Source organism: Semicossyphus pulcher, unplaced genomic scaffold (assembly GCF_022749685.1).
Source record: "Semicossyphus pulcher isolate SPU_LCO1_2020_fin unplaced genomic scaffold, fSemPul1.0.p SCAF_9, whole genome shotgun sequence".
NCBI lineage: Eukaryota > Metazoa > Chordata > Actinopteri > Labriformes > Labridae > Semicossyphus > Semicossyphus pulcher.
The window spans coordinates 26,084,629-26,109,836 of NW_027211770.1; the positions used below are offsets into that span (position 1 = coordinate 26,084,629).

General features: G+C 40.5%; 2 protein-coding genes across 2 annotated transcripts; one reads left to right on the plus strand and one right to left on the minus strand.

Moving 5' to 3' along the window:
* Positions 1 to 1,966: 1,966 nt before the first annotated feature.
* On the minus strand, positions 1,967 to 7,663 carry LOC138583630 (lysosomal thioesterase PPT2-like). Its single transcript, XM_069655549.1, has 8 exons — positions 7,476 to 7,663; positions 6,540 to 6,693; positions 5,715 to 5,810; positions 5,506 to 5,613; positions 4,825 to 4,908; positions 4,665 to 4,749; positions 3,989 to 4,043; positions 1,967 to 3,846 (listed from the first exon to the last, which is right to left on the minus strand). Exons 1-8 carry the CDS (start codon positions 7,635 to 7,637, stop codon positions 3,703 to 3,705), a joined length of 888 nt encoding a protein of 295 aa, XP_069511650.1. The 5' UTR covers positions 7,638 to 7,663; the 3' UTR covers positions 1,967 to 3,702.
* A 991-nt stretch (positions 7,664 to 8,654) lies between these two features.
* On the plus strand, positions 8,655 to 25,205 carry dhx16 (DEAH (Asp-Glu-Ala-His) box polypeptide 16). Its single transcript, XM_069655548.1, has 21 exons — positions 8,655 to 8,913; positions 9,788 to 9,990; positions 10,127 to 10,365; positions 10,605 to 10,785; positions 10,876 to 10,932; positions 11,072 to 11,326; positions 11,429 to 11,662; positions 11,763 to 11,954; positions 12,424 to 12,534; positions 12,716 to 12,831; positions 13,710 to 13,920; positions 14,060 to 14,158; positions 15,207 to 15,359; positions 15,759 to 15,899; positions 16,169 to 16,331; positions 17,100 to 17,218; positions 18,611 to 18,678; positions 18,774 to 18,936; positions 19,453 to 19,614; positions 23,923 to 24,096; positions 24,403 to 25,205. Exons 2-21 carry the CDS (start codon positions 9,793 to 9,795, stop codon positions 24,529 to 24,531), a joined length of 3,165 nt encoding a protein of 1,054 aa, XP_069511649.1. The 5' UTR covers positions 8,655 to 8,913; positions 9,788 to 9,792; the 3' UTR covers positions 24,532 to 25,205.
* Positions 25,206 to 25,208: the final 3 nt, after the last annotated feature.

The window sequence follows — 25,208 nt, forward strand, 5'->3', positions numbered from 1 at the left end:
TCTTCTCAGAATTGATTGTGACTTCTTGTTTCAAAATTACATTTAATTCGATAGACAAAAACTAGAGCTTCCATCAGACTGAATTTATTTCGCTAGGTGATTTTGACAGACGGTGCTGTTCAGTGATGTAACAACTCGTGGCTTATGGTCTTTTTGTTGTAGTTGTTTTCCTGTTTTTTGTTTTGTTTTGTTTTTTATCTTATATTCCTTTACATTTGAGCAAATTGGTATCATGAAAATTATGCCGAATTAGCTATTAGTGTTTCCTGTTTGCAATAAACCCCTGATTGCATAGACAGCTATCAATATATTACTTTGATACTGAAGAAACTGAAAAATATGATCATTCTTGGGCATGTTCTGAACGGTCTTTTTCAATGCTTTATAAATCTCAACTTAAAACTCTCCTGTGTCTTCTCATTTCAATTGAGGAAACCAATTACCCTAAACCTGTTAAGTTGCATTAACACACAAGAAATACAGTAAAATTCGATATAAAATATAATATAATATAATTTAATACAAGATGCACTTTTAATACTTTTTCTTTCATCTATTTATAGAAACATTTATAGATTTTTTTTCAATAGCTTCCATGTCATGTGACCCAGTGTCCTCAAATCAATGTCAGATGTTAATACTCACTTAGACAAATAAGACACACCTCATTACATTGGATTTAATAGCTTCTAATATTTTGTATTAATATTTTTATGTACAATTTTATGGAGGGTTTTTTTGTGGGGGGCTCAACGAACATGCACTGTCATGAACGCCACCCTTACAACAATCAACGTTACTGTAGGCTGTTAGCTACCACTAGCTACAGCACTATTCATCATTTTAGAGATATTACTAATTCTTTGGGATGAGTTACATCAAATTTCTTTGAGGATTGAGTTAAGTTAACTTACTTCTTTTATTAAGACAGACTGTTACGTTTTACAGTGTGGAGAGGGTTTCAGATAGCTCTTTGGCTCTTTCCTCATTTCCCAATTATTAGAATGACTTTTTTTCACATTCTTATTGTAAGTTATAAGTTATATTTATTATATTCTATGAGATACATGAACTTCTCAAGCGCTGTCACAATTATATGGAATAAAACTCTAAACAAAATCTCTACATCTCAAGAAAAGTTTTTGCTCACTCCATAGAACAAAAGACATTGTCATTTTTTAATAATTACAGTTTGCGACAGACTAAAACTATTGAAAATGAAGGCAGTTTTTGTATTTGATAGATTTCCCAACACGTATAATATGCCAAGAGTCTAAGCTACAGGTAGATATTAACAAGAACTTATTGGTAAATATAAAATAAACATTTCTAATCAGATAATTCTTCCCCCTATTACCCCAGAATCCATAACCCATCCCCTGTGAATCAGCTAATTCAGGTAAATCAATTTGCGTAATTGATTTACACCCACTCTGCTGTTCTGATCTAATCATGTGTAAAGGGCAAAAAGGTTAACATGTTTACTTTACTGTCAGGGGCTAAAGTAACATTTTATACACAGGTTTATTAAAGAAAAGCTGCATAAATATATGAAAAAGGTTTATATATTGGACTGTATTTGAAATGAAGGTGCTCTAAGTTGTAGTTATACTTAAATGGGGGAGAAGCACCCTTATGACAGAGTGCAGTCCAATACAACACCATAAGAGTTTAAAGGTCGTTAAATAACCCTCTGAAATGTCAAGTGTGATGAGGAACTCACACTGGACTTAATTACGACAATTGAGGGTTTTTTTTATTTCTTTTGAGAGTCTGTGTTTATAATTCAGGTATAGAATAATTTAATAATTAAGAAATTATATTTCAGAGTTTAGGCCACAAAATATCTGAAACATTTTATTTCTATGCCTTTTGGGACGACTTATTTTTTAGAGGAACAGAAGTGGATGCAATGGTTCAATCTCACCCAAAAAACATCTGAAGTAAACCACATGAGAGATGGTACTACAAAGAACTTTAATGCAGATATAAAGCACAACAGATTCTTAAAGGATCAATTATTATTGTATTACATAAGACAGAAACACATCCTTAACCTTCTCTTTGTGGGTTCAAAGTTTCACCCAAAGAGAGACAGAGTAACATTAGCTGTGTGAATTCACTGTTTAAGAATACAGTACCATAAACGTCCACCAGAGGGTAGTGTTGGTTCTGTCATTGCTAAAATATTGTCAGGACGCAGTCTCACTATGGCTCTTCAGACACTTGCAGAAATAACAAGGTACATGCAACGTTGTTTCTGCAAAGGGGGTTAAATAGCACAAAAAAGCATTGTATAAAAGCATTTTAACTTATTTACATAATCTAAAAGTTTTAAATATAAAATCTGAACACAAAAGGTATAATTTAAAAATATCCAAATAACGAATGATCTTTTGTTTATTTGTGTTAGATTTATATATATATAAACAAATACATTCTTACAGGAAAAAATCAAAGCAAAAATATAAAACTGTAAAAATAAAATGGATAACAGTTCTGTAATGGTGAAGTCCCACTCGAAGTGTCCTTCCTCTCCACCATTACTTGCAAGTAGCTTATTCATTAGCAAACATTGTGTAATTAAAGCGGCTGTGAGGAACTTCTGGTTTGTGTTGATTTTGGCGCCCCCCTGTGGACAAAGCCGTACCTCTTATCTCTGCTGATTTTTTTCCTGTACATGCTTAAGTGGTGGTTTTTAACAAAAAATCTCATCCTGCTTTCTTTAACAGTCACATGTATCGTTATTAACTTTAAATTTTGGCCCTGTGAAATGGAAACAAAGGCAGCGTGCAGTTAATCCCTTTGTCTGACACCTACCCCCCCGCCAGCAGTTTCAAGCATTTTAAAATAACTAAAGAAATAATCAATCTTGTCACTGATGGTCTGGTTTGCTTTTGTAGCTCATATAGAGTAATGAGAATTACTTTCAGTCTGTTTCATAACCAGCAAAAAAATCCTTACAGGAGCTTTAAGCAACGCGACATTGTGCCAAGTTTTAACTTTAATCATGGGGTCAGGGACATTGGAGAGAGACATTTTCCTCCACAGGTAAAGACTAAGTTCACTGGTCCAACACAGAATGTTTGTGTGTGTGTGTGTGTGTGTGTGTGTGTGTGTGTGTGTGTGTGTTTTTGTTTGTTTTTTTGCCAAAATACTGCAAAGCCTCTTGGTAATACTTTAAGACGTGGCAACCTGTGCTTGACAAATTGCTACCACAGCATCAGGTCATCCAAGATAGAGGCCTCGCAATGTGTATCCTCCCTGTCATCCAAATATGGTCACTTCTGGTTCCAAAAAACACAAGACGACCCCTGCCAAAATGCCAAACTTCGGCTCCCTGATGTTGATCCACAAACCAATGACTGACATCAGGGTGGCTACGTCCACTTCTTATTTACAGTCTATGGGCTCAATTTTCAGGGATCAATTGAGTTATTATAAATGATCCTGTGGGAACTATCTCTGTACCAAATTTCATGACAATCTAGTAAAAAAAGTTGGTGCCATGAGTATAATTTTGTGGGTAAATTGTTGCGTTTTCTTTTTTTCTAACGAATCAATCATCACAATCTTTGCACAAGCATGAGCTTTTCCTACAGTATTCATGAGCGTAAATGTGCCTGTATAACGAGTTTTGATCATAAAGCCTTTTCAGTTGAATAACACCTTGCAGTAACATCTCTCACGCTCTGTGGGTTTTCATGTTAGCCACTTCTCCATGCAGCTGCTGAACACTGTGAAGTTTGAGTGCCAGTAAATGTGCTTCACTCCAGAGCGAACGCACGTCGACAGGTCCCCGCGGGCGTCCAGCGTCTTCAGCCCAAACGCGTCGCTCTTGTAAAACTTTGAAAGGGAGAAAAGAAGAGAAGAGCGAGGTACCAACACAACAATTAATTACTAAACAGGAAGAGATGTGCAGATGGTACAAGTGATGAGAGGTTGTGTTTTACCGAGCAGAAATGATGCATCAGTTTTCCCCACTTACCTCCTGGTTCCTCATTTCTACAACATTTTCGTTGCTGTCATAGAATCCAAAGTGGCTGCGTAGAAAAGAGGAAACAGTCAGTCCAGGTAAAGAGGTCTTGAAACCTCTGCGGCTGTTTTGAACAGAAACAGCTAACTCAACAACTTTAAAGTTACACACAAGTACAGGTATTCATGTTAGGGCATGATTTCAACAGGATCTGCTGCACTTTTTAATTTCCCAAACAGAATTTTCTGGCTATCAAGCTGCAAAAATCTACAGAGGAGGGATAAAAATGTTGTTAATCTAGGGGACTTTAAATTAGCGATGAGACTAACGTTTTTACCTGGGTTTTGCCTCACAGGCTACTGCTCTACTCTCTTAACCCTACAGGTAATCCTCAGGGGTTTAAAAGACTTTCCATTTTCTTTCTACAGAAATTATTTCATACATGTTAGTTTTTATAGTCAGTGTTTTCCTAAAAACACTATTTAACAACAAAAATAAGGCAGCAGAAGTACGGTTTAGTGGTGGATTCCATTTCTGCCAACAGATCCCTTTAAAACTTGCACACTTGATCTGAATGTGACTTTTTGGTGCTACATTTCCTATGATTGTATGAGGGAATTATTCATTTGAAAGCCGAAATACAAACAGCAACAGTGTATATAATCTGAATGATAAAACTGTGTTAAACCTGGACTGCCACGGTGTAATGACGCCATCGTCAGGTCCTCCGATCAGCACGAGCTTCTTGATGCGCAGGAAGTTCTCCCTCCATGCTGAAGAGATGAAACAGGGGTTAGCATCAACAAGTACACAGTAAATATGGCTGTGACAGTTATTAGTTCCATTACCTTTAATTTCTTTGTTAGGTCTGTCACCATTAATCTTGGCCAGAAAGCTGTTGACCTGCAGGTAGCGGGACCTATGATGCGGGTCTGTGGAGAAAAGATATACAGGCCTTTATGCAGGCCTTATACAGTATATAGGCCTGTAAACAGCACACTTTATTTAGTATATCTGTCGTATGTTTTCAAGGAGAGTTGTAAAGTGCAGGTTGTCCTCAGTCAGATAGATAATAAACACAATTTTCTCGTTCAGACAGATTTCCATCTGACCTGGTCAGGCCTCTTTTAATGTAATTATCTGGTTATAAAAAAATTCACCCCACGTAAAGTTATCTTGATCAGTAAAATTAGCTATTAATAATGAAACCGGTTTTTGTACCAGGCTGTAAACATGTTTATTTCATGTTATTTCTTGGTTTTTAGAGCCAGCCTCAAGTGGCCACTCGAGGAACTGCACTTTTTGCACTTCCACATTTTTCAACAGCGGAGGTTGCTGCTTGGGAGGAACACACAAATAGGTCACCAGCTGTATGTAAGGATCTAGGTACCTAGCCTAGCAGCTTACTGCTTAGCCTAGTTTGTTCTGTAGTCTGACATTACCTAGCATTGTCAGGCTATAGATATAAGGTATATGTGGGTCAATATTTCTCCTTTTCAAATCACTGAACGCCCCTCCTTCATTCTCACCGTTCCAGTAGTTGCAAATAGACACTCTTTGTCCAAGTTTGTTGTAGCAAAAACGAAACACCGTCTTCTTCAAGCAGTCAGGGAATATCCTCCTCAGGTACTCTGTGTCTGTGGAGAAAGACTTTTAGGATCAATTCGAATCGACAGAACTTTTGATATATAGAAACAGAGTGAACAACAAGGTTCAGACATAAATGAAGCTCCCTGACCTCCGTACTGTCCAGCCTGTGGGGATGACAGAGAAATGAAGGTGTGCACGCTGTGGTGTGGAGTCGTGGAGAGAAGTGCTCGACATATAAGTCCACCTTAAGGGGAAAAAAGCAGACACCAAAGGAGTCACAACATTATCAACATCACCCAGTACAGAGTATCTGATGCAGTGATTCTTACTGTTGTTTAATCTCTCAGCAGAGACCCATCTTGTTTGTTAGAGTAGAGATGATATGCAAGTCATGTAAAGATTGGAAATCTAATTGTTATAATTTCACTACCTTCGAATTGATCAAGTAAAAAGACTGAAGGGTCTGAAGGGACAGCAGCCACATTTCCATGTAACACAAGATAATGTTATTACATTGTATCCTGTATCTTCCTACATTCTGACAGTAGTTGTTTGGTTATATTATCAGGAAACAGACAGCCTGTCCCCGTTCCCTCTGTGGGATCTCCTGATGTCCTTGTACAAACATGTATAAATTATACGTCATCCCCTGTTGTCTCAGATTATCACACTGTGAGAATTTATCAGGGCCTCTGACAGCCTCACTGACGCCTCTCTTCTTATTCACAACATCTTTTCTTTCTGTGCAAAGTGACCGAAGACAATCAGTTTATGCCAGTTTATTCAGTATATGTGGCTAAAGCTAAAGGAGTCTAAAACAACAATCCTGCAATAAATGAGTGCTTAGTTTTAATGATTTTGTTCCCTCTTCTGTTGCATCCAAACACTCAAAGACGTTTTGTAGCACGGGTGTTTGGCATGTGTGTGTACGTTCAAATCGTCTGTGTGGGTGCGCCTGAGGGGGAGATGGGACCTTGTGAGTAGCACAGAAGATGGACGCCATCAGGAGCTTCCTCCATGATGGCCTCGATAGCTCTCCTGAAGCCTTTGACCTGCTTCCACAGCGGCTTCAGACTGGCCATGTTGTCGTACAAGCTGATCAGCTTCACCTCAGTGCCAGGATGCACCTGCGGATAAAAACCAGGAACTGAGTAGGAGGAACACAGTAATCACTAATTGAATCAGCTCGATAAGTTCACTTCATGTTGTCAGATGTGAATTCATTTACAGCAAGTTCTCTGAGAGTAAAACTGATCTTGAGGAATAGAAAATGACAGAGGAACTGAAATAGTCACCTTGAAACCGCTTGTTCATTCTCACTTCACTTAAAGTCTTGACAATCTAATCTGTTTACAGTAATATGCTTTCTTTGTCAAGTGGGATGTTTGACCACTTGCAAAGTCCAAATTGTCAATATAAATCCTGAAGAGGAAGAATGAAAAGATAATGAAAAGAATATAATAATAAATCTAAACTTTTGAGGTACTTTACTTTAATATTCCCTTTATATTCTGCTTTGTTCTTTTACTCCACTAATATTTACCAACTACATCCACTTGATAATTTAAGTTCACCTGTAGATATTGGTTATTAATACACAGTATAATTTACTAATAAATGATGATGAATTATTATAGTGACTGTCAGCTATCCATTTGATGCAGCTTGACTCAAATATAGCATACATGATACATCACTATTTATGGGCCGAATATATTTATGTAATATGTATTGTTCTGAAATGAATCATTCTGCACGCGTACTTTAGCTGTTACTTTAAAAACATTTTGATGCTAAAATTTGTTTTTTCACTGTGATATTCTAACTTTTGTTAAAGAGCTTCATCAAACACTTATTTTAATACTTATTGGCTACATAAACGCACATGAACGCTTCAGAGATGTCTTACCTTCGTTATGTAATTTGACAGCGTTTCTAACTCTGGTGGTCCATCAAAGAGGCCATGCACGATGATGACAGGCTTGTACCCGTCGACGTGAACCCCTGTGAGCAGCAGCAGCAGCAGCAGAGGCAGCGGTGTTCCTCCTCGGATGATCTGCGGACTTTTCATCTCTCTCCCCGGTCACAGCAGGTGAGACCTCCGGTCGAGCAGAATTGAGGATCGATAGAGGCGAAAACACAGAGAGACTTGGACACTGCTGATGAGTAGTTATCGATCTCTGAAAACTTTTGATTTAACTTGACTTGACTTTGAACATGCGCGCGCCTCCTCCCTGATTAGTCCCTCTGTAGAAGAGTCAGTCACATACGTTTTATATTTAGTAAGGCTACGTATGCCCTTAAGCACTGCCATCCCATCAACACTCACCCAGCTGTTAGAAAAACATTTACTTTGATCATTTATACTTATATAAAGGAATAATAATGTTTTCCTTTCACATTTAATGTAAACTAAACAATGTGAATAAATAAAATCTATTTATAAATTATTAATTCAATTCAAATTGAAGTTGTTATTGAATTAGCTCAATAAATCAGAAAACTGAAAATGAATCCTTACTGGTCAAATGACTTGAAGTGCAGTTTTTAAGGTGGTCGATGTTATTACAACATATCACAGAACAATTTAGAGGGAATTAAAAATTGACTTAAACAATTACATCAAATCCATGCAAAGATAAACATATCTTTTAATTGTTATATAAATACAAATGTAGACACCATATATATAAAAAGTAGCATTGGCCATAAGTCATATCTGCAGCACCACTTAAGTCGGGTTTTCATTGTTTATATAGCTACTGTATACAGTATATGGAGTGTGGAAACTGGTTGGTGTATTTTTTTTATTTAAATGTATACTTGCATTTGTTGTTGATTACTCAGAACTCATGAAGAAATTAAAAAAATATTGTCATACAACTTTTTAAGTACAATACTGTTACTACTATTTACTCTAGTGAGGAATTAGTACACTACAGCCATGGGAAGAACAACACATGGCCAAGCTGAATATTGTTGTTGTTTTTCCAGGTGGCCACACGGGGGCAGTAAGCGCTGCAGCCTCTAATGCAGCTCTGCTCTTCTTCGGTATTTTTACATGACGTGTATCCGCTTTCGACTTCAGCGTGCGTCAAGCTAACGTGAAGTCAGCGAAACATGTAGAATTTATTTTATAAATGTTGTGTTTTTAAAAAAAAGCACCACCTGAGTAGTTTTATATGGCCGTGGATGGATGTGTGTATCCATTAAGTGAGTTTAGCGGGAAATTCTAAGCGATAACCGAAGCTATAACATAATCTGTAGCTGCAGTTAGCCGAGTTAGCTAACTCACAAACTGCTACTTCCACCATAACAACACCGTTGTTTGAGCATTTTGATAAGCGGTAAGTTGACTAACTCCCTTTCTTAAAAGTTTTAAACCTACAGGAAAGGGAAATATACAGTAGAAACTGAAATATAAGGTCTATAAACTTTCATACAGTGGCATATATAAAAGTAGTCCATGAAATCCACTTTGTGCTTCACCTGTTAACGGCTTGCAGCTTAAAAATGGAACTTGCAATATCTATCCATCTATCTATCGATCAAATATCCTTGTTTTTTATTTTGTTTTATTACTGCATTCTTTTTTTTGTTTAATTATTTTATTTTATTATATTTTATATGTCCCGCACAGCTGTACTTGTATAACCGGAGTGACAATAAACATCTTGAATCTTGAATCATTGACCAGTCAAAATCCGTTTCAGCTGTATTTGACAAGCGATGTTTTGCTCCAAATAGCTCTTAATGTAGTCCCACACAATGCGGAAGTACTCAGGGGCCGCTTTACTAGGTACACCTATAAAATGTAATACTTTCCATTGCCACTGTCTTACCACAAAATATTTGACTCATTATTTTTTAGACACTTTCCTTAGAGTTTCTTGTATCTGTTTTAGCATTCATGTTATAATGAGCAGTGATGTTGTATTTGATTGCATTATATTGAGAGGGTTTTTAACATTCTAGTAGTCTAGAAGAAGAAAACAATATACTGTACTTGTTATAACACAATTCTGACAATGTCAACAACATCTGAACACTAATGCAGGTAGATTTCATGGCAGAGCAATTGTGTTGAATTCTTTAGATTGCTCAGGTGTACTAAATACAGTGGCCTGCGAGTTAATACAGGCAGTCAAACTGTTACTATGAGTTCATGTACAATTACACCTTGATGAGCTTGTTTTTGTGTTGTGTCTGCTTCCTTAACAGGCACCATGGCCAATCTAGAGCAGTGGGTGAACGACCGTCTCCATGACATCCTTGGGTTGAGTGACAGATACGTGTCTCAATTCATGATCGGCACTGCACGGAAAGCATCAAGTCATGAAGACTTTGTGAGTCGTCTCGAGCAGACGGGAACGATTGACATCGACCAGAGTGTGATTTCCTTTGCACAAGAGCTCTTTGAAAAGGTATATTAATTGCCATAAAATATTTACACAGACTTGAAAGGAACTTAAACATTTGAGTAGTTAATTGCTGTTGTCAATATGGGTAGTTTTGATGGGAATGAGACATCTAACAATCTTCTACCATCGTTTGTTATAGATTCCTCGCAAGCAGGTTGTTGAGAAGCCGTCCCGGGCGATGGAACGAGAAGCCATTGAAATGGACAGGCGGAATCGGACGTACACGTTACTGGAGGACAGCGACAGTGATGGAGAGGCTGTGAAGGAGACGCCGAAAGGGAAAAAGAAAAGCAAGGAAAAGGACAGAGGAAACAAGAGGAAGCACATCAGACAGAAGAAAGAGAGCCAGTCGTCAAGTGAGGACGAAGCACCTACACGGTAATTTAAAGACTTTATTCTGATGTTATTGTGCTTGTTTTTATTCTGACATGCAGCACATATTGATATACTTCACGATAAAGTTCTATGACTCATAAAAAGAAGCAATTCTAGTAATTATTTTTAAGACGTTAAGCCCAAATATGAGTAGGCTGTAATAGAGGCTGACCGATATGAAATTGTGTACCTGAATATTGCACAGTAGCTGCAGTTTGATGCATTTCTTTATTTAATATCAGGGGCAATTCAGACCAAAGGGACCACAAGTCTGGAATGAAGGAAGAGGAGGAAGAGGAAGAGTGGGAGAAGGAGGAGAGAGAGCGGCAGCAGGACATTGAAGAGCGAGATGCTTTTGCTGAGCGTGTGAAGCAGAAAGACAAAGACAAGACGCGCAACATAACAGAGAGGACTGACAAAAAGGTGGGAGACCAGGGAATCAAAACACTGCTTTAAGATAACTCAATATGTGATGTAGGTAAACACCTTCACCTTCTGTTTGTCTTTCTCCAGGCTTATGAGGAAGCCCAGAAGAGGCTGAAGTTGGCCGAAGAGGATCAGAAGAATATGGTAGGCTCTCTTAGTTGTTTGAGAGAAGAATATATTGTCACAATCACATTGTAGATATACAGCTGAGTGTTAGAAATAAGTAAGTTAAAAGTAGTTTGAGACATAACTGTGTAATGAAGTGTCTTCTCTCCCTTGCCAGCTGCCAGAGTTGAGGAAGCGCTCTCGCTGGGACTATCTAAAGAAGAGAGAGGCAGAGAAGCTGGAGGACCTGGAGGCAGAAATCAAAGACGATGAGTACCTTTTCTCTACAGACGAGCTAACTGAGAAAGAGAGAAGGGAGCTGGAATACAAACGCACCCTTTGTGACCTGGCTAAAGACTACAAAAAGGCCGGTGCCAAGGAACAAGAGGAGAGGAAGAACAGATACTACATGCCGGAAGAGAAGAGGAGCAAGGTAGGAAGAAGGGATGTCACACATTAACACAATGCGCAAAGCGGTCACATACGAAAGTGCGCAAAGTCAAATTGTTCAATATTTTCTTTACCTGCTGACCAGGAGGTGCCTCAGAGAGACCTGGAGCTGGAGGAGACTCCCATGGAGCTGGGAGGAGAGCAGGGCCGCTGGGAGGAGGAGAGGCTGAAGACGGCCTCCCTCAGCTTCGGCGCCAAGAGGGAGCGAGAGCAAGGCATGAGGCAGGAGCAGGATAAGTACCAGCTGATCCTGGAGGAGGACGAGATGATCGACTTTGTCAGCACTGCCATGACCATGAAGGGAACGCGTATGGAAAAGGTGGGAGAACTCCTTCTCTCTTACTCGGTGCATGCACCTGTGAATAAAAATACCACATGTGAACTGAAGCTCTCTTGTTTTCTGACTCTCCTCTGTTCAGGATCAGGAGGCTCCAGCTCTGTCACAGGCGGAGCTGAACAAACAGTCCATGCAGGAGGTCCGCCGCAGCCTGCCCATCTTCCCTTACAGAGAGGACCTGCTGGCTGCCATCAACGAGCACCAGATCCTGGTCATAGAGGGAGAGACGGGCTCAGGAAAGACCACCCAGATCCCACAGTACCTCCTTGAAGATGTGAGTGCAGAGTCTGTGAAAAGCATCATATACTTGCATTTAAATCATAAACATCAGATGTCTTTTTGGATAAGTTCTGCCCCGATCATTATTTCGACTCTGCACATAAACTGAGAGCATAAAAGGTTGCCTTTCTTTCTGAGGTCAGGAGAGAAAAATTGATCCCACTCTCATATCATCACAGTGTATATGAAGTTACTTCCATGTAATGTAATCTTCCAACAAGCACCTTTACTAATAAAATAAATGGTTGTGAAGAGAGAAACATGTTTACAGGTGTTTCCTAGAGCCGGAGTGATCCTCAGATATCAATTTTAACTTTTCAATCCTCTGAACAGCAGACGTAACCATTCGTGCCCATTGTACAAATGTGGCAACTACAATAATCCAATAATCCAAACAACAAGATAATAAAAGTAAAAAGCGGAAAAAAAGGAATCTGCCCTTCAATATGTTGTTCCTCTCTCAGGGCTACACTAAAGGAGGCCTGAAGATCGGATGTACGCAGCCTCGCAGAGTGGCAGCCATGTCAGTGGCAGCCAGAGTGGCGCAGGAAATGGGTGTCAAGCTTGGGAATGAGGTGAGATTAGTTTAGTTTCTTTGTTACAAACACAAAAGATTCTATTAAAAATCAGTATAACAAAGGATTCTGTGTATTCCATGTTAAATCTCTTAGCAGGCAGTATTGCTGGCTATTTTTTAAGTATGTTTGAAATGGTAAGAAATTCTTGAATCAGTGTTTTTTATATTCTTTCATCCAGGTGGGTTACAGTATTCGCTTTGAGGACTGCACGTCAGAGAGAACGGTGCTCAAGTACATGACAGACGGCATGCTGCTCCGAGAGTTTCTCACAGAGCCCGACCTGGCAAGCTACAGGTAAGTCAAAGACAGGAACCAATAACTGGTCGTCTTTGGGAGTTGCTCTTCAACCTGTTAAGAAAATAAAGTTACTGTGCAGTTTATCCACAGGTATAAGAATTTTTTTGTTTCTGTTCTCATTTTTACAAACGGAAATTTGTTCTGCTTTTTTGTTAAATAACAATTTTGTCTTTGATTTATAAGCTACTGTATTTACCTCTTTCTTCCCCTGCCTGACATCCCAAATAACATAGACTTCCCACCAGTGTTGTAGTACTTGAGTCCTGATTTATAGGACTCGACTTGGACTCTGACTCGGGCAGCCTTCACTTGAATTTGGAGTGAGGGCTGTCATGTGCATTTATCTGCATGCACGATTACTTGCCGTCTTGTTCAGCAACTGTTCTGGCTCCACAAATCGTGCATTTTGCAAAGATTTCAAAGATTTTACACCAAATGTTAGAAGGCTATCTGGATATTTTGTGAGTGTGAGTGCACAAAAAGAATATCTGCATACTTGGATGATGTGTGATGTTAATTAAACCAACGTTAATGTACAGCTGCGTTACTGTCACTGTAAGTTTGTAGATATGTGTATGCAGCATTTGTATCGTAGTCATGCCCGGATTGCAGTCATGTCACTGTGGATTGGAATGACGGGGTCTTAAAATTAAAACTTTTGTTAATAGCGGTGGGTTGCAGGTATCTAAGACCTGAGTACAGTATGAACATGGACTCACAGATGATAGAGAGGTCAAGCTCAGCTTAGTTTTATCATAATTAAACCTTGAGGACTCAGACTTGGATAAAGGGGACTCAACTCAACTTTGATTCTTCTTTGGTGACTCGCACTCAATCGTCCCCTCTTCCCACTCTCTGTTTCTTTCTCCTCCCAGTGTGGTCATCATTGATGAGGCTCATGAGCGTACGCTGCACACAGACATCCTGTTTGGTCTGATTAAAGACATCGCCAGGTTCAGACCGGACCTGAAGGTGCTGGTGGCCAGTGCTACTCTGGACACAGAGCGCTTCTCCTGCTTCTTTGATGACGCGCCTGTCTTCAGGATACCTGGCAGGAGGTTCCCCGTTGATATCTTCTACACTAAAGTAGGAACTCATTTTATGTTGATGCTTTTCTGACATTAAACCTAAAAGACCAGCACACCCCTGCTCAGGAATCACGGGTCAAGTCTCCAAAATTTAAACTGTTTCATACATTTTTGTTTCTGTATGTTGCATTTTCCAGGCTCCTGAGGCGGACTACCTGGAGGCTTGTGTGGTGTCGGTGCTGCAGATCCACGTCACCCAGGCTCCTGGAGACGTTCTGGTTTTCCTCACTGGACAGGTATAGTTTATATCAAGAACAGGATGTTTTATAATAAATATGGATATAATAGTTTTGAGGATTTCTTTATTCGTTTGGTTAAAGATACAATCTCAAACTTTTTCAAATAAAAAAATGTCTTTTAAGTCACTATCTATCACTGAATGAGGTAACACAATGGTGACTGAGCGTGTGGCCCACTGATGAAAGCCTTTGCATTTGCAGTATATAGTATTACTATGGACTGGGGGTCTGTGGCGACTTTTGCGGAAAAAAATAACAAACGGCGCCCAGTTAGTGACGCGCTGTCCATCAGCCAGCAGTGGTTGGTCTCTCAGAGAGGGTAGGCGAGTAAAAAGCGGCTGCTTTTCCGCTCTCTGCAAGTGTTGCAAGTAAACAGTAATCTACTACGGCTGAACAAACAAAGAAAAGATGGATGACTACAGATACAACTTCAACAATAAGTGAAAAACCAAAGAAAAAGAAACAAACTCGACGCTCAGATGAAGCAAACAGTCTAAAAAGGAAAGCGAGCGTCAGCGAGGAAAATCAAGAGTTAGAACCGTGACAAAGGGAGCCAGCCGCAGATGTCTGGTTAAATTGGGAAAAGTGCTCCTGTAACTCCGATTATTGCCAGTGAATTTTTTTGTGTGTGTTTTTCGATCTATATAAATAAAAACTGGTTGATGATATATAAAGCCGGAGTGAATATGAGCCACACCAAAACAAAAAGAAGAGTCAGCTTCATTGGTCAACTATGTATTCAAGAAATTTAACTCTGGTTGTAAGAACAATTTTCCTGAAGGTAGAAATAAACAAAACAAAGACAACTAAGCTGAACGAAGATAGGTAAAGATTTTTACAGATGCAAGTAGAAAAGCAGCGATGAAAAACACAACATGTCTTTATACATGCAATATTGTTTCTATAATTTTAAACACGTCTACCAAAAGTAATATAATGAGAGCTAGAATAGATATGAAATGCGTTCAACAGATTACTTTATAAACAAGGCTACGAAGTGTGTGACTGGGACCTTCTTCAACCACTAGCCGTGTTTCTCCTGCAGGAGGAAATCGAAGCCTGTTGCGAGATGCTCCAGGAGAGATGCAGGCGGCTTGGCTCTAAGATAGCAGAGCTGCTGGTGCTTCCAATCTATGCTAACCTGCCATCAGACATGCAGGCCAAGATCTTCAACCCGACTCCCCCTGGAGCCCGAAAGGTGAGACAGCGTCTTATTTATGTGCAGAATAGTTTTGTCATTGATGGGGTAGGGCACTGTGGAATTGTTATTTCAACTTGGAAAGCTGGCAGTCTATGAGGACAAGTTTATTTCTTTGAGAGATTAACAGACAATAGCCCTCTGCTCTCTGTTTACAGTATCACCTTTGTTATAAGCACAAGCCTCATTTTAAGCAGATTTAATGTCAGTGCTTATCCACCAGTAGGGGCTGCTTTAGCACAATGAGACGTAGAGAGACTTTGCAGTTTTTCCCACAGATGAAGTCTTGCTATCATGTATTAATCACTTCCCTTGTCCCATTGCATAACATTTGGATTGAATCTTTTGTTTTCTCACTTGATCTTTATCTCTGTATTTTATTATTATGATCCAATCTAGGTGGTTGTGGCCACCAACATAGCAGAAACCTCACTGACCATAGATGGCATCATCTACGTCATCGACCCCGGCTTCTGCAAACAGAAGAGTTACAATGCCCGCACCGGCATGGAGTCACTCATCGTCACGCCCTGCTCGCGGGTGACTGCTCACTCTTTTCTCTTAATGTTTAACAAGCAGGACGTCAGAGTTGAAGTGATGTTAAAGTTTATCTCAAGTGAATGCACATGTTTTTTTTAAACACCAGCACTCACTCAATCAGGAGCGGGCTGCGAGCTACAATGTTGAATAAAAGGGGAATGTCCAAGTTTCATGTTTTATTGGTGCAGCTGTTAACTTAAAAAGTGTGTGTGTGGTTTCGTGTTGTGAAACGTTTTCTTACTCGCGCTGTCTTTCTGTTTCACTCTCAGGCTTCTGCCAACCAGAGAGCAGGCCGTGCAGGCAGAGTGGCTGCTGGGAAATGTTTCAGGCTCTACACAGCCTGGGCCTTCAAACACGAGATGGAGGAAAGCACCGTGCCTGAGATTCAGAGGACAAACCTGGGAAATGTAGTCCTGCTGCTGAAGAGTTTAGGTGAGGGGAGGGAGCGCCATTGAGTGGAATATAATGATTTGATTTCATACACTGAAGTTGGAGCACATGAGATTATTATTTGGTCCATAGACTGTACAAAAAGATAGACGACATGACGGCTCCCTAAAAGTGAAGCCAAAACATTTCGAGCGCCCCCTGCTGACTCGCTGCAGTATAGGTCATAAAGCCCACCTCCTCCATGTTAACAGATGGTACATGAGTCAAACTATAAAATCAAAATACACGGCAAATAAATGTTTCTCAAACATGGTTTCTGTCATTATAGTTAGTTCTTATCATGCTGATAAAATAATGTCCAAGTGTTCATTTTTCTGACATGTTTAGTTTTAATTAGTTATTTGATGCTGTAAAAAGGATGATTGACAGCTTTGTTGACAAATACGGCTCCTGCAGCCAATCAGTTCCGGATTAGCAGAGTGGAGGAGGAACGGCGAGAGGAGACGTAACTAAAACAATCGCTACAGTCATTGAAGTTTCCATATCTGTGAACGTTAACCTCAGACCAACACAAGAAGCTGTTTAAGTGTGTGTTTTGTTTAGCTGAAGTGGCTACGGCGGCTCCACCCGCTTATCTCTACTGGCTCCAAATGACGTCACAAATTGCAAGGTGTCAGCGCCCGTCACGGGGGCTATTTTGGCTTCAATTTTGTACAACGAGAGCAGATGGAGACGTGTCGTCCATCTTTATATGCAGTCATTGATTTGGTGGCTGTGATTGTGCAGTAAGCTTATTTTTTTTGCTTGCAGGAATCAATGACCTCATTCACTTTGACTTCATGGACCCTCCTCCTCATGAGACTCTGGTCTTGGCGCTGGAGCAGCTCTACGCTCTGGGAGCACTCAATCACCTGGGAGAGCTCACCAAGGTACAAGCTCAGTCCCTGAATTCATTTAACTCTCACTTACACTTGAGGTGCTGCTAGACTGAAGGGAGAGGGTATGATGGGTGCCAGCTTAAGGGCAAATGATTGAGACTGATATTCTGCCAATCATTGTGGTAGAGGGCGAAGGATTCAAAGAGCTAGTTTGGTACCCAGAGGTGGAGTATGTTATGTACAAGAAGCCATTGTGACTAAAAGCATTAAAAGAACACTGTGAGGAGAAGAAGGATAAGCTATAAGTCAAGCTAGCCAGGGCAGACAAGCTAGATCTGATCACCAACTGCTGGTAACCTCTCACAAACCAAAGCTACATCAGAGCTACCGGTCACTTTGAAAAAAAATATGAATCTGTCTGCTCTGTCAGATGTATGTGAGACTGAAAAATCAGTGACTTCCTACCATTATTGTCCTATCAAGCCGGTACAACAAAAGCTGTGACTTTTTACCCACAGTAAAATCAAAAAGGGTCATGAGCTGAAATAAACGTCCTTACATTGTTAATCTCGCAGATCTCAGTTTCGTTCTATTTGGTGGCACCTAACGGTGATAAGCAGTAAATGCAGGTGTATGCTTTGGAGATAACCAGACGTACATGCATGGCTCCCTTTGTCGTGGTTGTAACTCTTGATTTTGCTTCATCCGAGCGTCAAATTTGTTTGTTCTTTTTTCTTTGGATTTTCACTTCTTGTTGAAGTTGTATCTGAAGTCATCCATCTTTTCTTTGTTTGTTCAGCCATAGTAGATTACTGTTTACTTGCAACACTTGCAGAGACCAGAAAAGCAGCCGCTAAGCTCCGCCTACCCTCTCTGGCAGACCAACCACTGCTGGCTAATGGAAAACGTGTCACTAACTGGGCGCCGCTTGTGTTTTTTTCCGTGAAAGTCGCCACAGACACCCAGTCTGTAATACTGCAAATGCAAAGGCTTTCATCAGTGGGCCATAGGCTCAGTCACCATTGTCCTACCTCATTCGGCGATAGTGACTTAACAGACATTTATTTAAATGAAAATCCAGGTTATCACCATTGTCAACTTAAATTACGTAAAGAGATGCATAGCCTTGTGCGTTGACATGCATAATCTCTGTCTATCTGCACTCTGATCACATGCATTTTTACATAACACAATACATACCTGATGCTTGTCATGTGTGTCATGACCTCCAGACTCACTTCCTTGGTGCTGACAAACGGGAGCAATGAGTCATTGTGTTAACAACATAAAGCTTGATTTCCGGGATAATAATCAGTGATAATCAAGGACATGCAGATGTTTATCAGAGAGTTGGCTGGAGCACACATCATTACATTGATGAATGAATGAATGAAGTCTGTCATTGATCTTTTTAACTGTTTGTTCTTGCTTGTCTGTGTTTAGCTGGGTCGCCGGATGGCTGAGCTTCCGGTGGACCCCATGCTGAGCAAGATGATCCTGGCCTCTGAGCAGTAAGTCTCCAGGCTGATTATTTCTTCCTTTGCCTTCTCTGTAAATCTCTATCTTAATTTTTACGTTTCTTTTTTCCCTCTCTGCCTCCTTCCAGGTACAAATGTTCCGAGGAAGTGCTGACGATAGCCGCAATGTTGTCAGTGAACAACTCAATTTTCTATCGGCCCAAAGACAAGGTGGTGCACGCCGACAACGCCAGGATGAACTTTGTGGTGCCAGGTGGAGACCACCTGGTGCTGCTCAACGTCTACACACAGGTATGAACACAGCTGGTTAACAGCAGGAAGAGCCAAAGAGTCAAAATACCTCGAGTTAGAAATCTCTTTATCTTTTAATCTTTGGGCCATACATAGTTAGTGATAATGTTGTTCTGTATTTTCTGTGACCTTATATGCAAATATTTAATGTATACACAGTTAAGCCAGTCGACCTGATGGTGACACTCAGTGAAAAGTCAGGAGATCACCAAAGTCAGCAGGATTCACCTTAAACTTAATCCATCCAGAACCTGTTGACATATTTTATTCTTCACTAAAGCTGACAGACAAATATTGCTCCCCTTAGCACAGCTAAAACAAGTTTGTACAGCAGAAGTATGTTTTCCTGCTAAGACCTTGAAAGATTTATCTCGTGACCCCTTTTTGGGTCCATACCCACAGGTTGGGAACCACAGTTTCGTAGCTATGAACTCCAAACACTCAACATCCATGAGATCTTCAAATCTCAAAGCCAGATGTTGTGCTAACTGCAGTCATACTGTCTTTCTCCCCCAGTGGCTGGAGAGCGGTTACTCCACTCAATGGTGCTACGAGAACTTCATCCAGTTCCGCTCCATGAGACGAGCCCGGGACGTCCGGGACCAGCTGGAGGGTCTGATGGATCGGATTGAGGTGGAGGTGGTCAGCTCCCAGGGAGACAGCTTGCCCATTCGTAAGGTCAGTGACACTGAGAAACTGTCACAGATGCTACCAAACCAAATATGTTTGTTTTTTAAAGTTTGTTTTGTTTTTAAAATGTGTGTGTGTAGATGGATGTTTACTTCAAACCAAATCCATATACAGTTACAAACAAAGGACCTTTTAAAGGAGCAGTTCTCCCCTGTAAAAAGCCACTGTCAGTCAAAGCTGGTGGTCTCTGTAATCAATCAAAGCAATAATATTTGTAATTGGCGCCATAGCTGTGGAGAAAGTTGTACAAACAGCTCGTGGTTTTGCCCCTTCTACATTCCTACAACACCCAGCATGCATTGCGCCCCTCCCTCTGAAAGGAACGGCCCAGCGAGAGACGCTGGAGTGAATTGTACTACCGTTTTTGCTGCAGGCGACGGCTCAGAGCGGTACAGAATCTGAAATACGACGAGAATATACCGGTGGATCGCCCAAAATAAATCTTCAGGTCTGCAGTCTACATTTCAGACCTGACGATTTTGAACGAGACACGACATCGGAGGCGGGCGTCCTAATTTGAGGAAGTGTAGTTTAGCAAGCACCCTGGCCTCCGCCAGATGACGCGTTTTACATAGTCTTGCGGAGGTTTTTCCAGGGCCCATTGGAGCAGCGGATTGCGTCCTCCAAAGGCACAAAGTGAAAATTGCATTTTTTCGTACCATAATGGCATTAGCTCCCCATAATAGCATGATAGGAATGAGGTCGAAAATCAGCGAACTGGCCCTTTAATGCAATTTCCTGACTAAAAAAAATCTATGCGTTTGTTCCATACATTTTAAAGAGGATGCACTAAACTTTGGGAGTCAATGTTAGCGACTCCATGCACACATTTAGTTCGGCCATGTCTAATAGGTTTGTAACAAAAATGCAAGAAGTTGTTTGCTGGGCTGAAACTGTCGAGGAACGAGCTGAGAATTCAGAGAAAGGAGGACAAGAGAGGAAAGCAAAATCAAAAAGCTAAACTTGCAGTAAACAAAACCTAATAAAAAAAATCAGAAACAGGGTGAAGATGGGGCCTTTTCTTAGTAAAAAAAGATGCTGTTAACTCAACCTCAGGCTTTCCATTGGCTAAAGATGAACAGCATAAGATGAGTGACAAGTGATTCAGACTTGACCCACTAATAACAGGACTGACAACAACAAAACCTCAAGGCTAAAAGCTGCATTTGGCTTTAAAGGGAGACTTTTGCCTGGTCATGTTTTTGTTCGTATGTTAAGGCAAGGAAAGTCTATTTATAAAGCACATTTCAGCAAGAAGACGATTCAAAGTGCTTCACACAAGACAACAAAAGCAAAGAAACATTATAAAACAAGACATTAAAAAGCCAAGTGATGAGAAAGTATAAACAGCTAAAACAGAAGCTAAAACATAAAAATAAAAGTTACACTGGAGTTGTAAATAATTAAAATGGTTATTAAAACAAATGTATTAAAATAATTTAATAAAAGGCAGCTGTGAACAGGTGAGTCTTCAGCCTTCAGAGTGTTTCAGCAGACCTGCATGTTTCTGGGAGTTTGTTCCAGATACACGGAGCATAAAAAACTGAACGCTGCTTCTCCATGTTTGGTTCTGACTCTGGGGACAGAAAGCAGACCTGTCGCGGACGACCTGAGGGCTATGGATGGTGATGGGTGTCAAGTTGAATAACATATTTCCACCTGTATGTCACAGGTGACTCTCAGGTCGAACACCTGTTTTCTGCTCAAAAAGCAGTGAGGCCGGTTTTTGCTCACTGTCATGAAGGAGTTTTGTCAAAATACCAGACTCTGGAGAAGTATACAGTTCTGAAAATCGAGCGAGCTAGAGGAAACCTGTTAATCATCGCTGAGAAGAGGCTGTGTGAATAGCCTTCTCATATCAGGGTCAGTGTGTGTGTTTTGAACGCACCTTCAAACTACCTGAGATAAGCAAGGGCGTTTGTTTACTAGTTGGGTTAGACGTTTATTCTTCACATGTCGCTCTATCTGGGTGAAACTAATCCAATTTATCAACTTTTAGTTTCAATAATTGAATAATTAAAGTTTTTATTGATTTTCTTTTATTTGCGTGGCTTCAGCAGCCGTGTGTGTATTCTGTTATAAGCCAGGGGGCACTGACGCCTCGAAGCTTACATAAAAACACACGGAAAAGGAAGTTAAAATATTTATTCTGTTTTAACGCCAAATGACAAACGTAGATTTACTTTTCCCTCTGCGTGACAGATGTTTTCTTGTAGCTGAATTTCAGTGTCCTCCTGTCTGTTTAAGCATCAGTTTTGTGAACAACACCTGGCCTAGTTTACAGCAGGTGTGAACAGCTTGTGTGTATCTGTAAAAACAACACCAGAGAAGTCGGTCTGAGTGTTGAGTTTGGATGATTCAGTTGTTGTTTTAACGAGAGAACAGTGATGTTTCAGTCACTATGGGAATTATCTGCTTCTCTGCTTTCTGATGCCGTGTCGTAGTTTCCACTGAGTGAGACATTGATTCTTACCGGAGCCAGATTCAAAAGTACAATGCAAGATATAGTTCCTGTTTTAATGTATGAATGTGCAAAAGCAAAAGCCGAAAACATTTTCTGTCTCATCTCAAGACAAATAAAATATTGGAAATATGGCAAAAGTTGTTATAACACTGTTACATCAGCCTCTGGGGAAAACGGTGAACAAGCCAGGCGTGTAGCCAAGCGAGATAAACGACTTCCTTTTCCGCGTGCTGCATTGCTACAGAAAGAGAAACCGTGTTTTTGTGATTTACTTTAATTAACTGTAAAGTTAAGTTGCCTGAAATTTCAACGTCATGATGCAGATCAGTAAAAAGTCATAATGAAGCTTTGTCAGGTCTGTCCTCAAGAGGAGACGAAAACTACTTTTAAAATGCTCGTTTGTTGAACGGAGGTCGGATCGATCGTTTCTGATGCATTCAAGGAATTCAGGAAATCTAAACGCTGAACGCTTTCGTGACACTGCGTTATCTCAAGTTGATTTTTAGATCTAGAGCAGATTTTTACCTGAACTTGCTGCAGATGTCTGTTTATAGAGATTAATAAGAAGCTAAATCGTTGTCGGATCACGCTGATGTGAGCCGGGATGTCTTTACGGCGCATTACGTTCCTCCTGCTTTTGCTCTCCACACGGACTGTTCTTTCTGCATACGCCGCAGCCTGCTGATACGTGATTGGTCGAAATTAGTCAGACTACAAGCATAGTACAAACAGAAACCAGAACAATTGCCGTCCCTAAAATCCATGTTCCTGCCTACAGATTCTACATTTCTATGAATATACTTTGAGTGACCGATTGTTACTAAATTATGTGCAGCAGACAGGAGAGGACACAATTACAGGATTATATTTTTCCTGCCCTAATTGTTTGATCCGAAGTCCCGCCCCTCTAAGGTATTCTTACTCGATGGGACAATCTTGACAAAACAATGGCAGCGCTGGTTCACTTTAGTTGGATGCTGCAGTTTGTATTAGATTTGTATTAGATAGTTTCTGGGCTTCAGGCTGTATACCTTTAAGAAGATGACAGTAAGGACTACAGCAATGGATGATTACTCTTATGATATAAGTCAAAAAGACTGATGGTCTCACAAAAACAGGAGATTGTGCACATGCTTTGCGTAAAAACACAAGGATGTGTCCCCGTTTCCTCTCCGCAGTCAGCCTCTTGAAGCTAAGCTGCCTGACATCCATAAACTATTTAACATAAACTGTTTCACACAGCGTATCAGAGCTGACATCACCGTGTTCCTTTGTTCTCAGTTTTTGGGTATTGAGTTAAATATATATATTGAGTGAAATATCTTTGAACCATCTTTTTTGGATAAAGACGAGTCCTGCACGTGATATTTAAAACACAAATAAAACAAGGAAATGGAAAGTTGTCTGAGATCCTGCTCTTATTAGAGCGCAGGGAAGGGTCAATTATTAGTGTTTTTTCTGAAGGTCAGAAGTCCTGACTGGAAGTCTTCTCATTTCCCTGAACTTGACTAGGTTTCTGTTAGCTTTGGTTATTCATTTCCACATGATTTGCATATTATTGCACCAAATAAACCCCCTTTAATTTCTGTAGGTCACATTTTATCTAGAAAAAATCAAAATCTTTAATTCTGTATTAAACAATGACTTTTGACATCCATCCAAATTTCATTTTCATTCCACCTGTGCATCTTTTGCTCTTCATATTCTCTTATTATCATGTTGCTCTTTATCCTTTGAGTTTTTTTATATAATCCTGCTGTTTCCACAACAGTTTCTTCCCTTTATTGTCCTAAATCAACTGTTGATAAACCCCTCTCTCGTCCCTCTCCCAGGCGGTGACGGCAGGATATTTCTATCACACGTCTCGACTGAGCAAAGGCGGCTACAAGACGGTGAAGCACCAGCAGACGGTCTACGTCCACCCCAACAGCTCTCTGTTCGAGGAGCAGCCCCGCTGGCTGATCTACCACGAGCTCGTCTTCACCACCAAGGAGTTCATGAGACAGGTCTGCCTGCTCAGGATGTGACACACTGTTTACCTTTAGAGTCATCCAAATCCCTCTCAAATATTTGCAGTGTTAGTATTTGTAGAAGTGTGTCTGCTAATGTGAGAAGCTCATCTTTAAATCTAAGTAACAATGTGGCACTTCATAAGTCCATGAGGAAAGCTTTCGGTGAAATTACTGCTTACGAGCATGAGACAGCACAATAATGAGGAAGTGATAATTGTTCTTGTAAAATATAACTAACTTCCTTTATATCACACTGATTAATCCCCCCCCCCACCCCCACCCCCACCCCTCTGCATGCAGGTGATCGAGATAGAGAGCAGCTGGCTGCTTGAAGTGGCTCCTCACTACTACAAGAGCAAAGAGCTGGAGGACAGCAGCAGCAAGAAGATGCCCCGCAAGCAGGGGAAGACAAAAGAGGAGCTGGGATGAAAAGACACCAAAAGCTCCCAGGACAGCAAAATCAAACATCTTCCTCCCTGAGAGCGAGGGAGAAAACCGAAAATGACTTTTAAAGGCTGAATATTTCATAAAAATAATGAGGAACAACGTGGGAAGTGTAGTCCGTTCACGAGCAGCTAAAGAGCTCTCCACATGAGAGACTGTTTCAGCCACAGCTTGATGAGGCATGTTTGTCAGTGCCCGAAAATATCAGCGGTCAAATATTAAAATTTGGCTGCAGACATCAGTCTGGACTCAGGCACGTGGAGCAGAGCAATTTATCCAGGAAAGTAGGTCACAAACTCACCCACTGGTTTAATGATAAACCAGGCGTCTCAGCTGGACCACAATGAGGAAACATTCATGCACTTGGAGTTGAATTTCCCGCTTTTTTTCAGCTCGTTAATGAACATGAGACTGTTGTTTTTTTTTTAAGCTCAGGTGCTTCTGAACACACACCTGACTGTTGACTTCCCCGAAGTAAAGGTTCTTTGTCAAACTCTATTACACATTTGTGAAAGCGGCTCACTGTACAGTGTACAAAATGACCTTAATGAGGAGCCTCCAACAAGCTGGAAATGACTAATTTGAGTTTGACTCACGTGTGAGGCTCCTTATCTTGTTTATTTTCTTTTTTCAAAGGCAATAAAGTTTTGCAATCTCTTGTT

Excerpts from the sequence above, each read along its gene's own strand:
- LOC138583630 (XM_069655549.1), bottom strand. The coding sequence starts at position 7,637 with ATGAAAAGTCCGCAGATCATCCGAGGAGGAACACCGCTGCCTCTGCTG. Across the intron at positions 5,811-6,539 it reads TCTTCTGTGCTACTCACAAG|GTGGACTTATATGTCGAGCA; the intron begins GTCCCATCTCCC and ends TTTCCCCTTAAG. Across the intron at positions 4,750-4,824 it reads ACCTAACAAAGAAATTAAAG|CATGGAGGGAGAACTTCCTG; the intron begins GTAATGGAACTA and ends TCATCTCTTCAG.
- dhx16 (XM_069655548.1), top strand. The coding sequence starts at position 9,793 with ATGGCCAATCTAGAGCAGTGGGTGAACGACCGTCTCCATGACATCCTT. Across the intron at positions 12,535-12,715 it reads GTGTCAAGCTTGGGAATGAG|GTGGGTTACAGTATTCGCTT; the intron begins GTGAGATTAGTT and ends TCTTTCATCCAG. Across the intron at positions 19,615-23,922 it reads ACAGCTTGCCCATTCGTAAG|GCGGTGACGGCAGGATATTT; the intron begins GTCAGTGACACT and ends TCCCTCTCCCAG.